This window comes from Balaenoptera acutorostrata, chromosome 4, assembly GCF_949987535.1.
Source record: "Balaenoptera acutorostrata chromosome 4, mBalAcu1.1, whole genome shotgun sequence".
In the NCBI taxonomy this organism is placed as follows: domain Eukaryota; kingdom Metazoa; phylum Chordata; class Mammalia; order Artiodactyla; family Balaenopteridae; genus Balaenoptera; species Balaenoptera acutorostrata.
In genome coordinates, this window is record NC_080067.1 from 91,216,842 (window position 1) to 91,230,322 (window position 13,481).

A 13,481-nucleotide genomic window follows, 5' to 3' on the forward strand; every position below is an offset into this window, starting at 1 on the left:
ATGGACCTCCTAAAAAGCAGGTTACTTTACAAGGTATCCCACATTGAGAGAGAAGCAGAGTAAACCTTAGGCCTGAATTTGTCCTCTTCCTCAAAGGGCCGGGTACTGAGCCTTGTGAAACGCTCAGATAAGCAATGTAATAAAAATCATAAAACGCAGGACTCCCCTGGTGGCACAATGGATAAGACTCCGTGCTCCCAATGCAGGGGGCCCGGGTTCGATCCCTGGTCAGGGAACTAGATCTCACATGCATGCTGCAACTAAGAGTTCTCATGCCACGACTAAGAAGCTCATATACCACAACTAAGGAGCCCATGTGCCGCAACTAAGGAGCCCGCCTGCCACAACTAAGACCTGGTGCAACCAAATAATTAATTAATTAATTTTTAAAAAAGTGTACTTCTAAAAATAAATCATAAAACGCAAATCAACATTTTTCTGTGTTGGCAACATCAGAGCACCTTAAAAGAGAGAGCTTTTGAATTATTTTGGATAGTCCTCTGTTTAAAGGACTTAGAGTCCTAATTCACAAAGAATGTGAAGAGTTTAAACAAAAATATCAAGAGTCACAGGGTTAGAGGAAATTAGGGGCCCAGGAGCCAACCATAGTGGGATTGCATGTTCTGGGATGAGAAATGAGACACCCAGACATTAGCATGACTGAAATGTGATATAACTTCAAGGCTATTCTATGATGGCTAGCTATTTTTCATCTCCAATGAAAGGGGTAAGCCTTAGATGACAGGGAATGAAAAAGAGGTAGGATAAAATCATGGAGTTTTAAAAAATTTGGTTCAGGAAAAATCATGAAAACTTCTAATATAGAGATATTCAGAAAGAACGCAGAGCTCCATTTCCCTAAGACTGGAGGAGCAAAGGGTAATTCTATGTCAACATTGGTCACCACTTAGCCCTCTTTGTACTTCAGTAAGAGTAGCAAGACCCTACTTCAGGAAAACCATATGATGAACTGCAAACCCCGCCCCCCTTGTAGTTCACAGGGGTCAAAAAAGTCTAAAAATTGGTTTCTTTTTGCAGAGGAATCCCGTCCAAGTGAAAACTCTATTACTATGGCCTTTTAGAAACTCATTGAAAAAGGCTGATCCATGACCCTCGCCAAGCTTATTTGAATTCATGTGTGTTAAGGCCTAAGATTCAGCAGGCCATTAACCTTATTGACGATGGTGCCTTAATACTGAGGAGACATTTGAACTTAGCCACACAAATATATCTTGTCCCCGCCAAAACCGTGGGTAATTAGTCAAATCCATTTCCCCTGCCTTCACTAATCAAAGTCATTTTAAGGCTTGCCTGTTCTCCAAGAAGCACGTGGCCCAAACAAGAAACTGTTCGCCTGAGTTGCTTTCCAGGAATTTGGAGCAGGCTGCATCTAGCTCAGCTGAGCTGGTTGAAACTAGGTGGGACCACTGACCTTCCAACTGGGCATGCGCGAGTGTCCACCCGTGACCTTTGGAACGTAGCCTAGTTACGCCTGCGCAGCACGGCGATGAGCGCACCTTTTCCCAATCACCTTTCCCCACCTCCCAGGCTTCCCACGCTCCCCGTGCCTCAGAGCAGTCCGCTTCTTCGTTCCTTGTCCCATAATTAGACCCGCCTCTTGCCTTCGGGGAGGTGGATTTGAGATTTGTTCTCCCGTTTTCTCCCTTGGCTGCCTTGCGGATAAGCCCTGTCTTTGCCGCGGACGTCAGTGTCTCCGCGTTTTGGTTGCTGTGCTTCAGGTAAAATGAACCCGGTTCCCTAACACCACCAAACAGCATTTAAAAACAAAGCAAAACAATGACTGTAAGCTGGGCAAAATTATGGTAAACGTAATTTTGGGTTTTACGTTGCTTCAGGCAGAGGCCAGTTGTATCTTTACTCATAATGCTTTTCCTTAGTTTCACCAGGGGACATTAGAATCATTTCAAAACCAGAGCGACCCTCCCAGGCTTCCTCTGGGACCTGTTTTGTCACCCGCAGGCTGAAGTCCCTCTTCATCCAGGCTGAACATCCAGGCTTTCCCTATGGAACATTTGGTGATAAGGGTCGGGGGAAACGTTTGCACCTGGCATCCCCAGGACTGTGGTAGCTATAGATGCTGGAGAGAGGAGAAAGTCTAGGTTTTCTTTGAGATTCCCAGAGTAGAACTGGCAGTAATGAGGTGTGACTTTATACACAGCCAGACTTTACACTTGGCCCCGGCTTTGGCAGCAATTTTTCATCTGCGTGGAGTATTAAGGGCCAAAGACAATGAAATGCAGCAATTAAAGGGCAAGGAGGGGGGCTGGGGCTGGGAGGTGTGATAATTCTGGGCAGTTTCTCTGAAGGTGAAGAGGCCTCCCAGCCCCTTCAGGGCCTTCTGGAACTGAGGACAGGAAACAGCATAGCTCGTTTCACTGAGGGGCCCCCTTGGGCGAGAGGTGCCAGCCCAGCAGGGAGACCTGCTCTGGCCCTGCCACCCTGCAGGATGCGAGAGGTGCAGGTGAGGACCTTCTCGCTGCGGGCACCGCTCCAGGTGCTCTACACAGCTCCACCCTTGTCACCTTCATGTAGCGTCATGTAGATGTGGCAATGAAGATCAGAGAGTTCCAGCAATTTGCACAAGGTCACACAGCAAGCAGGTGAACATATGTGGACTAAAGTCTGACTCAAGAATGTTTCTCGGATTCAACTGTTCCTTCTATGAAGAATGTTTATCTTTGTTTTTCCCTTTTTCCCAAGTTTTAGACAGAGAGACTGTCTCCCAGAAGGAGAAACATTTGGGTATCATTTGTTTCCCTGACACATGCATTTTGCGACCCCATAGGACATTCTGGTGGCTGCTTGGGGCTACAAAAGAAGAAGCTGCCACTCTCTTTACCCCAGGAGCTGACTCGGTGATCTCCTTCAACCATGGAAAGTCCCTTCCCCAGATAGACTCTGGTTTTCCACTGGCTTCTCCTGCTGCTAAAATAAAACCGGGCTAATCCCTCAGCCATCCAATGTTAACAGGTGGGGCTGCCTCCCCAGCATTTTTCAGAGGTGTGAAGAGGCCTTTTTTATGTGCGGTTTTGCCCCTCTGGCTGCCACACCTCTGTCCTCCAAGGGAACTGCTCTTATTACCCTGGGCCTCTCTGCCAAGAGCCTCTTCTGGCTGGCTGGCTCCCGTTACCCTCCTGCTGGACTCGGCTTTCAGAGTTGCCTTCCCTTCTCTTGTAAAGAGACAAGTCCGTGAGGACAGACAGAAGTCACACAGGCCTGTGCTACATGTGGATGAGGGACCACTGTGAGTAAGTGGTTGCCCCCTCCACCCCGAATTCCTATCAACCCCACAGACGCAGCTGAACGACTTCTTGTGGCCTCCGGCCATGCACACATCAGCACTATAGAAAACGCTAGCAACAGGAACATTTAGAATTGATATTTATAAGAGCAGGCTTGGTCCTGCTGCAGAGAACAAAACTGACCACAATGTGTGAGTTTGTAGCACAAGACAGACTTTGTCAGAAAACGGTCAAGAATACAGCAGCACAATCCATCCATTTCTATGGGGCCCCTTCCCCATTTCCACGGACATATTTCCCAGACAAGCTACCGAACAGGTAACGTGTCCTACAATTTATTCACTTCAGGCCACAGGGCTGCTTGAACAGACTTTGTCGTTCGCATTCTGCACCACCCCACACCCCCGCTTTTTTTTGGATTTGAAAACTTCTAGTGCATTAAAAGTAAAAGAATTAGGTCAAATCAGCCAAGTTAAACAGGTTCGACATTTGTTTTAAATGTTAGGTTAATACAACCATTTAATAGGTGGCCTTTGTATGGCCTATGGAAGCCAACAATTTTTAAGGAATAAAGAATAACCGAAGACCAATTATGAATTTGGGGGCATTTTAGAAAAAAAAATCATAATGTTTCATTGAAAGCATCTTTGTGTTCTTAAAATCAGGGAAAGTTTGCCATTCAAACTTCCAAAATGTGTTTTTGAACATTATTTTAGAGAAAGAATTATATATATATATTTTAAAAAGAATGAAGGACCCTTCTAATGAAGGATCAAGAAAGCAGAGGTGAGAAGGTGACTTCAGTTTCACAGGCAAATATATCTGTGTGTGGACATTTGCATGTAAATTTTCTGATGACGTCATATCGCAGGTAATACAGGAGTTTGGTCAAAATGGGACTTCCTGGGGGCAGAGCTGCTGGACAGTGAGAGAGTGAAGTGGGACACTGAGCATTTCAACACCATCCTGGGGAGTGAATGTGAATCAGGTGTGTCAGAGAGACAACCGCCCCTGCCCCCAAACCAGCTGAGCTCTTTGCAACTGGAGAGGAGGAATGAGATGCCTTCACCCTGAGAGTGGCCTCCAGAGAAGCTCAGGAGAAAGTCTAGAGCCCCTGATCTGCGTGAAGCAGCAGAGGAGGGGCTTGGCTGGTTGTACAGGAGCCCGAGAGCAGTGCCCCTGCTTAGAACACTTATTTCTTCCCCAAGGGTGATGCAGGCACAGAATGGAGCTGTTTAACTTGGAGGCCGAATTGCCTTCGCTGAATCTGCTCTAGGAGCCCAAGTCCTTAACGTGAGGCCTGAGTGCTTGATGCTGATGTCACCAGGCTCCTAGTGCTGTTGGTCATTCCTCTTGCTCCGCCTGCTGCTGGAAGAGTTTTCCCATTTCCCCTTCCACCTTGGAGCTGGTCTGTGGAGAAGTGGCCTTCCCAAGAAGGTAGAGCCTGAGTCCGGGGGTCCACACACAGCGGTGAGATGAAGACACCAAGGAACAGGGAAGCACCCACACCTTGGTCTCAGGGACAGTTACCTGCCAGGAGCGGGTGACACAGCCTGATGCAGAGTCCTCCTAATGCGGTCAGGGACCTGGGGGAAGCGTACAGCATTCCTTTGGTGGAGGTGACGAGCTGGTGCTACAAAACATCTATCCCAGTTGGGTAGGGCCTTGGGGCCACCCCTCTACCAGACTCCAAGGAATCACATCATTTCAGGACTTCGGAGAAGTGGGCTGGTGTTTTGGGATGTCTAGAGCAGCAGATGTTACAGAGGTGCACAGGGGGCCACCCTGGAGTTTCTGGGCAGGGAGGCAGCTGGAGGGCAGAGGGCAGCATGGTTCCCCCATGGCTGGCGAATCTCAGGTGAGGGTGGGAGTGGTCCCAAGGTCAACTTCGATGCAGCTTTTGTCCATGTCTAACTCAGAGTAGTGACAGAAGGGGATGGTGGGTGTCTTTCGACTCTGAAGGGCTTGACTCTGTCCACAGTCGCCGCTTCCCTTCTGCTTCCCTTCTTGCAGGTTTGGGTCCCCCTGTAGCTCCTCTCCTCCCTGCGGGAATGTGTACAGAGCCAACCCAACAGAGGGTGAGTGGAGCATTTGGCAGTGGTTACTTTGCTGCAGTCCCTGTATTTTTCATGAAACAGCACCAAGATTGGTTGCTCCCTCTCCCCGCTCTCCATGCTGGAGGCTTAAAAGACAGGGATCTGGTCTCTCCGAACCACATCCAGGTCATCATCCAGGGTTAACAAAACCTGAAATGAGAGAGGCAGAGAAATGAGAGGAACCCACAGTTGCAGTAAGTCCCTATTTTCTCTCAAAGACTCACAAGTGCCCTTACTTGTTTTCATGTCTTCTGCAGCTTTCTGCAACGCCGTGCTCTTAACAGGTACTTGTCATAATTACATAGTTCATTTATTAATTCAAATATTTATCAAGGGTCTATTAAGTGCTATTCCAGGTGCTAGAGATATGGCTTAGAACAAAAGAGACAAAAATCCCTACCCTGGTGGGGCTTACATTTGAGAGAGGGCTTCAGACATGAAGCAAATGCATGAGCAAAGTCTAGTATGTTAGCTAGTAATATGTACTAAGGATAAATATGAAACTGTGGTGGGAATATAGGAAGTATGGGATGGGGCGAGGTAAAAAATTTTTTTGGTTAAAATTTTATTTTTCTAAATTTTGTATTTTTATTTTATATTGGAGTATAGTTGATTAACAATGTGTTAGTTTCAGGTATACAGCAAAGTGATTCAGTTGTATATGTATAAAATTTTGTTTTTCATTGGGTGGCCAGGGACATCATTACCACTTAGGAGGGGACATTTGGGTCGGGACCTAAACGGAATGAAATCTTGTTTAGGTCATATAAGAATTGTACCCTAATCCTCTATTTTTAGTTCCCTCTACCATCACTCTCTCCACATGGAACCCTTAGCTCCACTTTTGTTGTCTCTGTCTCTGTAGAGAAGGTGACTATCAAAGATAAAAGCCTTCAGGAATGATGTTTATACAGACTGGTTAAACTTCCCAAAGTGGCCACGAGGGGGTAGCCCTGCTCCACTCTTGAGGTTACATGGACAAGACTAAAGTAAGTGGGCAGCGTGAACCCAGGAGGCCTAATATTGGGCTGGCCAAAAGGTTCGTTCAGTTTTTTCCGTAAGATGGCTCTAGTAGCACTTAGTTGTCTTTAACTTCATTTGAAACAATTTTGTTAGATTGTATGTGACAGCTGTCATATCAGCGTGCATTTAAAAAAAGACCTATCAAAATTGGTGAATTTTTGTGTAGCCATTTTAATATTGAAGATGGAAGAAAAAAAGCAACATTTTCGGCATATTATGCTTTATTATTTCAAGAAAGGTAAAAACAACTGAAACGCAAAAAAAAAAAAGATTTGTGCAGTGTATGGAGAAGGTGCTGTGACTGATCGAACATGTCAAAAGTGGTTTGTGAAGTTTTGTGCTGGAGATTTCTCGCTGGACGATGCTCCACAGTCGGGTAGACCAATTGAAGTTGATAGCGATCAAATTGAGACATTAATTGAGAACAATCAACGTTATACCACACGGGAGATAGCCGACATACTCAAAATACCTAAATCAAGCGTTGAAAATCATTTGCACCAGCTTGGTTATGTGAATCACTTTGATGTTTGGGTTCCACATTAAGTTAAGCGAAAAAAACCTTCTTGACTGTATTTCCGCATGTGATTCTCTACTTAAACATAATGAAAACGTTCTGGTTTTGGGCTTCCCTGGTGGTGCGGTGGTTAAGAATCTGCCTACTAATGCAGGGGACACGGGTTCGATCCCTGGACTGGGAAGATCCCACATGCTGCAGAGCAACTAAGCCTGTGCACCACAACTACTGAGCCTGCGCTCTAGAACCCACGTGCCACAACTACTGAAGCCCGTGCACCTAAAGCCTGTGCTCCGCAACAAGAGAAGCCACTGCAAAGAGAAGCCCGCGCACTGCAACAAAGAGTAGCCCCCGCTCACCGCAGCTAGAGGAAGCCCGTGCACAGCAGCGAAGACCCAACATGGCCAAAAATAAAAACAAACATAAAAAGTTCCATTTTTAAAACAAACTGTGATGGGCAGTGAAAAGTGGATACTGTACAACGATGTGGAATGGAAGAGGTCGTGGGGCAAGCGAAATGAACCACCACCAACCACACCAAAAGCTGGTCTTCTTCCAAAGAAGGTGATGCTGTGTATATGGTGGGATTGGAAGGGAGTCCTCTATTATGAGCTCATTCCAGAAAACCAAACGATTAATTCCAACAAGTACTGCTCCCAATTAGACCAACTGAAAGCAGCACTCAACGAAAAGCATCCAGAATTAGTCAATAGAAAACGCATAATTTTCCATCAGGATAACGCAAGACCGCATGTTTCTTTGATGACCAGGCAAAAACTGTTACAGCTTGGCTGGGAAGTTCTGATTCATCAGCCGTATTCACCAGACATTGCACCTTCGGATTTCCATTTATTTTGGTCTTTACAAAATTCTCTTAATGAAAAAAAATTCAATTCCCTGCAAGACTCTAAAAGGCACCTGGAACAGTTCTTTGCTCAAAAAGATAAAAAGTTTTGGGAAGATGGAATTATGAAGTTGCCTGAAAAGTGGCAGAAGGTAGTGGAACAAAAGGGTGAATATGTTGTTCAATAAAGTTCTTGGTGAAAATGAAAACTGTCCTTTATTTTTACTTAAAAACTAAAGGCACTTTTTGGCCAACCCAATATTATTTGTTAAATGACCTGATGTACAGGCACCATGGGCTTTTATTTTGGAAAAGTCAAAATTAAGATGGAAGTATGCTGGGAGTTCTCATCCTGGGTTGTTATAATATGCATGGCTTCTGGAAAGGTGTTTGGGAAAAAAATGGAGGGACTACAGGAGAGATTTGGAAGAGACTGGTTAGAAGGCAAAAAGAGGCCTGGCTGCTATCCTGAGCCACTCCCCAAGAACTTGTGAAATGTTTGTAAGACATGCAGTGAGACTGGGAGAGGGGGAGGAATGTGAGTATAGCACAAGAAGGAATGACCTAGTGTGGCTGAGATTGTAGCCAATGCCAAAAGTGGTTCCCGGGGATTTGGGCATGTGAGTTCTAATCAACAATTCAGTCCAAACATTGCACAACTGAAGGAAAATTATTTTATCACTCTGTGTCTCAAAGTATTGAAGAGTAAAAGGAGAATGAAAATAAAGATCTAACCGAAGGATACAGTGTAAAAAAAGAAATAAGATATTCTGTACATTGAATTATGAAGACTTGGAAAGGGAAATTAAAAATACAAAAGGGGATGTAAGAAAGAGGGGAAGAGAAAAAAAAGGGTACAGGATGTAAAGCGAGAAGAAATGAAAAAAGTTTTTATAAACTCACCAAGAATGAGAAAAACAGGGCAGTAGCAGAGAGGAAGTGCCAGATGTCATGGTCATCAAAGAAGTCCAGCAGGATACACTCTCGATTCTTCTCTCGTGATTCAGCTGGCGTTCCCTGGAAGAAGGTGAGGCAGGATGTAGTGGGGGCATTCCCACAGTTCAACTCCTTAGATGGCTGAGTATCCAGACACCTAAAAAGTCGCTACTAGATGCCTGGGTCAAAAAGTTAGCTTCCAAGAAAACATACGTCCACACAAAAACTTGACCACGGTTGTTCACAGCAGCAGCATTCATAAAAGCCAAGAAGCGGAAACAACCCAAATGTCCATAGACTGATGAACGGGTAGATAAAATGAGGTATATCCATACAACGGAATATTCAGCAATAAAAACATGAAGTACTGATACATCTACACATGGGTGGACCTAGGAACCATTATGAAGAGAAGCCAGACTCAAAGACCACATGTTATGTGATTCCATTTATATGAAATGTCCAGAATAGGTAGATCTGTAGAGACAAAAGATAGATTAGTGGTTGCCTAAGGCTAAGGGGTTAGGGAGAAATGGTGATTGACTGCTAATGGATGCAGGTTTTTTCCTGGGGTGATAAAAATGTTCTGAAGTTGCCTGTGGTGATTATGGTGATAGAGAGCTAAGACTTCTTCCCTGTTCTGTGCCTCAGATACATCACCAGTTTCCTAGGCCTCAGCTTTCCTATCTGTGAAATGGATTTATAAACACCTGCACCTGTGTATTTGTTTATGGATGGTGACTATGATAAGTGGAGAAGATACACTAAGCAAGGTTTCTGTACATATTAAACATCCACTGGGAACAGGATCATAATCATAATATGACACATAATGAAGATCACGTTTGCAGTGTCAGTAGAGCTTCGTGTTTAAGAGGTGCCACCCTGATAATGATGACATGCCATTTATTGAGCAGTCAAGTGTGGATATTTAAAACCATCCCCTTTAGAGAAAGCATTCATGTTAGAGAATATAAAAAAGATAAACAGCAACTAGCACATGAAGAGAGGGAGGTAGGAAGGTCAGAAAGGCAAGATGGAGAGAGAATGTCGCCCTGGAAAAGAAAACTGTCCTCTTACCTCCCAGCTGCTGAGATTCTGGAAGAAAAAATACAGGGCGGTGGCCCACACCACAGCGGTGGCGACGATGCAGAAGAGCGGGATCAGGAGGATCTTCTCGGAGCTGCGAAGCTGTGGGTGAGAAGCGATGCTGCCAGGCTGCACGCGTCACCCGAGGAGGGCCTGCAGTGCCCGGCTCCCAGCCGCCGCTCTTACCTTCATGATGATGTAAAAGGCCAGGTAGAGCAGCAGGTTACAGATGAAGATGCCCAGCATGTAGGAGGCAAAGTCCCTGGGTCGATAGATCAGTCCAAAGAGGGCACTGAGCACACAGAGGAATTATTTTGTAGCTATGAATGTGGATTTGTAACATTTTTGGCTTTTTCACTCCCACACCCCCATTTCTGGTGGGAGGGGAATTTAAAAATGTTGAACATATTATAAGTAACTTTCAGTTCATTACATCTTCTTCAGAACATTCGTTTTTAATGATTGTAAGGTTCCTATCTGTGGATGTACCATAAGCAATCATCCTACCTCTCTAGTTGAAATGAAGAGTTTTCTCTTTGTCCTTCAGTTGTTCACTATTATTAAAAACTGCAACAATAAATACCTTCAGACATATTGTGCTGTTATTTTCTTTTTGCATTTAAGATGATTAGAATAGATTACTAGACATAGAATTATCTCAATAATTGGCTTGACACACATTACCAAATTTTTGCTAGCTGTCTAAATTAATACTGAAATTTATTTTGGTTGGGGATTGGGCTTAATTTTGCTCCAAATTTCTATTCCGTTCTAACAAAAGTCTTTATTATATATCCCTTTCTTATCTCCTGGTTTTGAAAACTTGTTTTTAATACAGACACACCATGCACATATATATATAGTTGGATTTCTGGCCTCTTCATCCTGATTCACTAATTTATAATTTCTAGTTTTGGAGCAGTGGCTCATCGCGTTATTGGTTAGGCTAGCTTGCACTATCCAATGTGGTAACCACATGTGGCTATTTAAATAAAAATTAATAAAAATTAAATAAAATTGAAAATTCATTTCCTCAGTCACGCCACATTTCAAGTGCTCAGTAACCACAAGTGGCTAATAAACACATCATTCCAGAAAGTTCTATTGAATAATGCTGGGCTGTCACTATACACCTCTGCCCCTCCTTTCTCCGGTTAACCTTTTGCAGAGACCTCTGACAATTTTGTCTAAATAGGTAAATAATTTCAGAATAAAATCCTATTAACTTCATTCCATTTCTAATTCTAAATTTACACATTAACTTGAGAATTGATATCTTTACGATAGTTAATCTTCTCACCCAGGGCATGCCATCTTTCTTCATTTAGCTAAGTTTTCCTCTATGTCTCCTAATAAGGTAATTAAATTTTCTGCAGAAAGATTCCACACATCTCTCAAAGTTTATTCCTAAGTATTTCAAGTGTAAAGCTGTTATTAATGGACTGTTTTTGTTCATTTTTTTTTTCTGAAACATTTATATTAACATATTTCCATATATATTTCCATACAAATACAAATATAAGATTTTTAGAAATTTCATGTAATGTCTGAAACATTTATATTAACATATTTCCATACATATTTCCATACAAATACAAATATAAGATTTTTAGAAATTTCATGTAATGTCTGAAACATTTATATTAACATATTTCCATACAAATAACCCAATGAAAGTTTAGTATTAGTTGTTTTGTTTGTTTTTTTATACTGCAGGTTCTTATTAGGCATCAGTTTTATACACATCAGTGTACACATGTCAATCCCAATCGCCCAATTCAGCACACCACCATCCCCACCTCACCGCAGTTTTCCCCCCTTGGTGTCCATATGTCCATTCTCTACATCTGTGTCTCAACTTCTGCCCTGCAAACTGGCTCATCTGTACCATTTTTCTAGGTTCCACATACATGCATTAATATACGATATTTGTTTTTCTCTTTCTGACTTACTTCACTCTGTATGACAGTCTCTAGATCCATCCACGTCTCAACAAATGGCTCAATTTCATTCCTTTTTATGGCTGAGTAATATTCCATTGTATATATGTACCACATCTTCTTTAGCCATTCGTCTGTTGATGGGCATTTAGGTTGCTTCCATGTCCTGGCTATTGTAAATAGTGCTGCAATGAACATTCGGGTGCACGTGTCTTTTTGAATTACGGTTTTCTCTGGGTATATGCCCAGTAGTGGGATTGCTGGGTCATATGGTAATTCTATTTTTAGTTTTTTAAGGAACCTCCATATTGTTCTCCATAGTGGCTGTATCAATTTACATTCCCACCAACAGTGCAAGAGGGTTCCCTTTTCTCCACACCCTCTCCAGCATTTGTTGTTTGTAGATTTTCTGATGATGCCCATTCTAACAGGAGTGAGGTGATACCTCATTGTAGTTTTGATTTGCATTTCTCTAATAATTAGTGATGTTGAGCATCTTTTCATGTGCTTCGTGGCCGTCTGTATGTCTTCTTTGGAGAAATGTCTATTTAGGTCTTCTGCCCATTTTTGGATTGGGGTGTTTGTTTCTTTGATATTGAGCTGAATGAGCTGTTTATATATTTTGGAGATTAATCCTTTGTCCGTTGATTCATTTGCAAATATTTTCTCCCATTCTGAGGGTTGTCTTTTCGTCTTGTTTATGGTTTCCTTTGCTGTGCAAAAGCTTTGAAGTTTCATTAGGTCCCACTTGTTTATTTTTGTTTTTATTTCCATTACTCTAGGAGGTGGATCAAAAAAGATCTTGCTGTGATTTATGTCAAAGAGTGTTCTTCCTATGTTTTCCTCTAAGAGTTTTATAGTGTCCAGTCTTATATTTAGGTCTCTAATCCATTTTGAGTTTATTTTTGTGTATGGTGTTAGGGAGTATTCTAATTTCATTCTTTTACATGTAGCTGTCCAGTTTTCCCAGCACCACTTATTGAAGAGACTGTCTTTTCTCCATTGTATATCTTTGCCTCCTTTGTCATAGATTAGTTGACCATAGGTGCGTGGGTTAATCTCTGGGCTTTCTATCTTGTTCCATTGATCTATGTTTCTGTTTTTGTGCCAGTACCATACTGTCTTGATTACTGTAGCTTTGTAGTATAGTCTGAAGTCAGGGAGTCTGATTCCTCCAGCTCCATTTTTTTGCCTCAAGACTGCTTTGGCTATTCGGGGTCTTTTGTGTCTCCATACAAATTTTAAGATTTTTTTGTTCTAGTTCTGTAAAAAATGCCACTCATAATTTGATAGGGATTGCATTGAATCTGTAGATTGCTTTGGGTAGTATACTCATTTTCACAATGTTGATTCTTCCAATCCAAGAACATGGTATATCTCTCCATCTGTTGGTATCATCTTTCATTTCTTTCATCAGTGTCTTATAGTTTTCTGCATACAGGTCTTTTGTCTCCCTAGGTAGGTTTATTCCTAGGTATTTTATTCTTTTTGTTGCAATGGTAAATGGGAATGTTTCCATAATTTCTCTTTCAGATTTTTCATCATTAGTGTATAGGAATGCAAGAGATTTCTGTGCATTAATTTTGTAACCTGCAACTTTACCATATTCATTGATTAGCTCTAGCAGTTTTCTGGTGGCAGTTTTAGGATTCTTTATGTATAGTATCATGTCATCCGCAAACAGTGACAGTTTTACTTCTTCTTTTCCAATTTGTATTCCTTTTATTTCTTTTTCTTCTCTGATTGCCGTGGCTAGGACTTCCAGAACTATGT

At 42.6% G+C, this 13,481-nt stretch overlaps 1 protein-coding gene across 4 annotated transcripts in view; it reads right to left on the reverse strand.

The window, feature by feature from the left end:
* Positions 1–3,387: 3,387 nt before the first annotated feature.
* The window catches only part of SIDT1 (SID1 transmembrane family member 1), a 92,998-nt gene continuing 82,904 nt past the window's right edge, over positions 3,388–13,481 (reverse strand). For 3 of the 4 annotated variants that reach the window (XM_057546052.1, XM_057546050.1, XM_057546053.1), the window contains 4 exons: positions 9,955–10,060; positions 9,760–9,870; positions 8,647–8,760; positions 3,388–5,509 (listed from right to left, as the gene is read on the reverse strand). In XM_057546052.1, coding sequence (XP_057402035.1) covers positions 5,447–5,509; positions 8,647–8,760; positions 9,760–9,870; positions 9,955–10,060 — 394 coding nt within the window. In that variant the 3' untranslated portion in view covers positions 3,388–5,446. Of the gene's footprint in view, positions 5,510–8,646; positions 9,157–9,759; positions 9,871–9,954; positions 10,061–13,481 lie in introns of those variants that run through there. The other variant, XM_057546051.1, reaches the window with a different exon arrangement.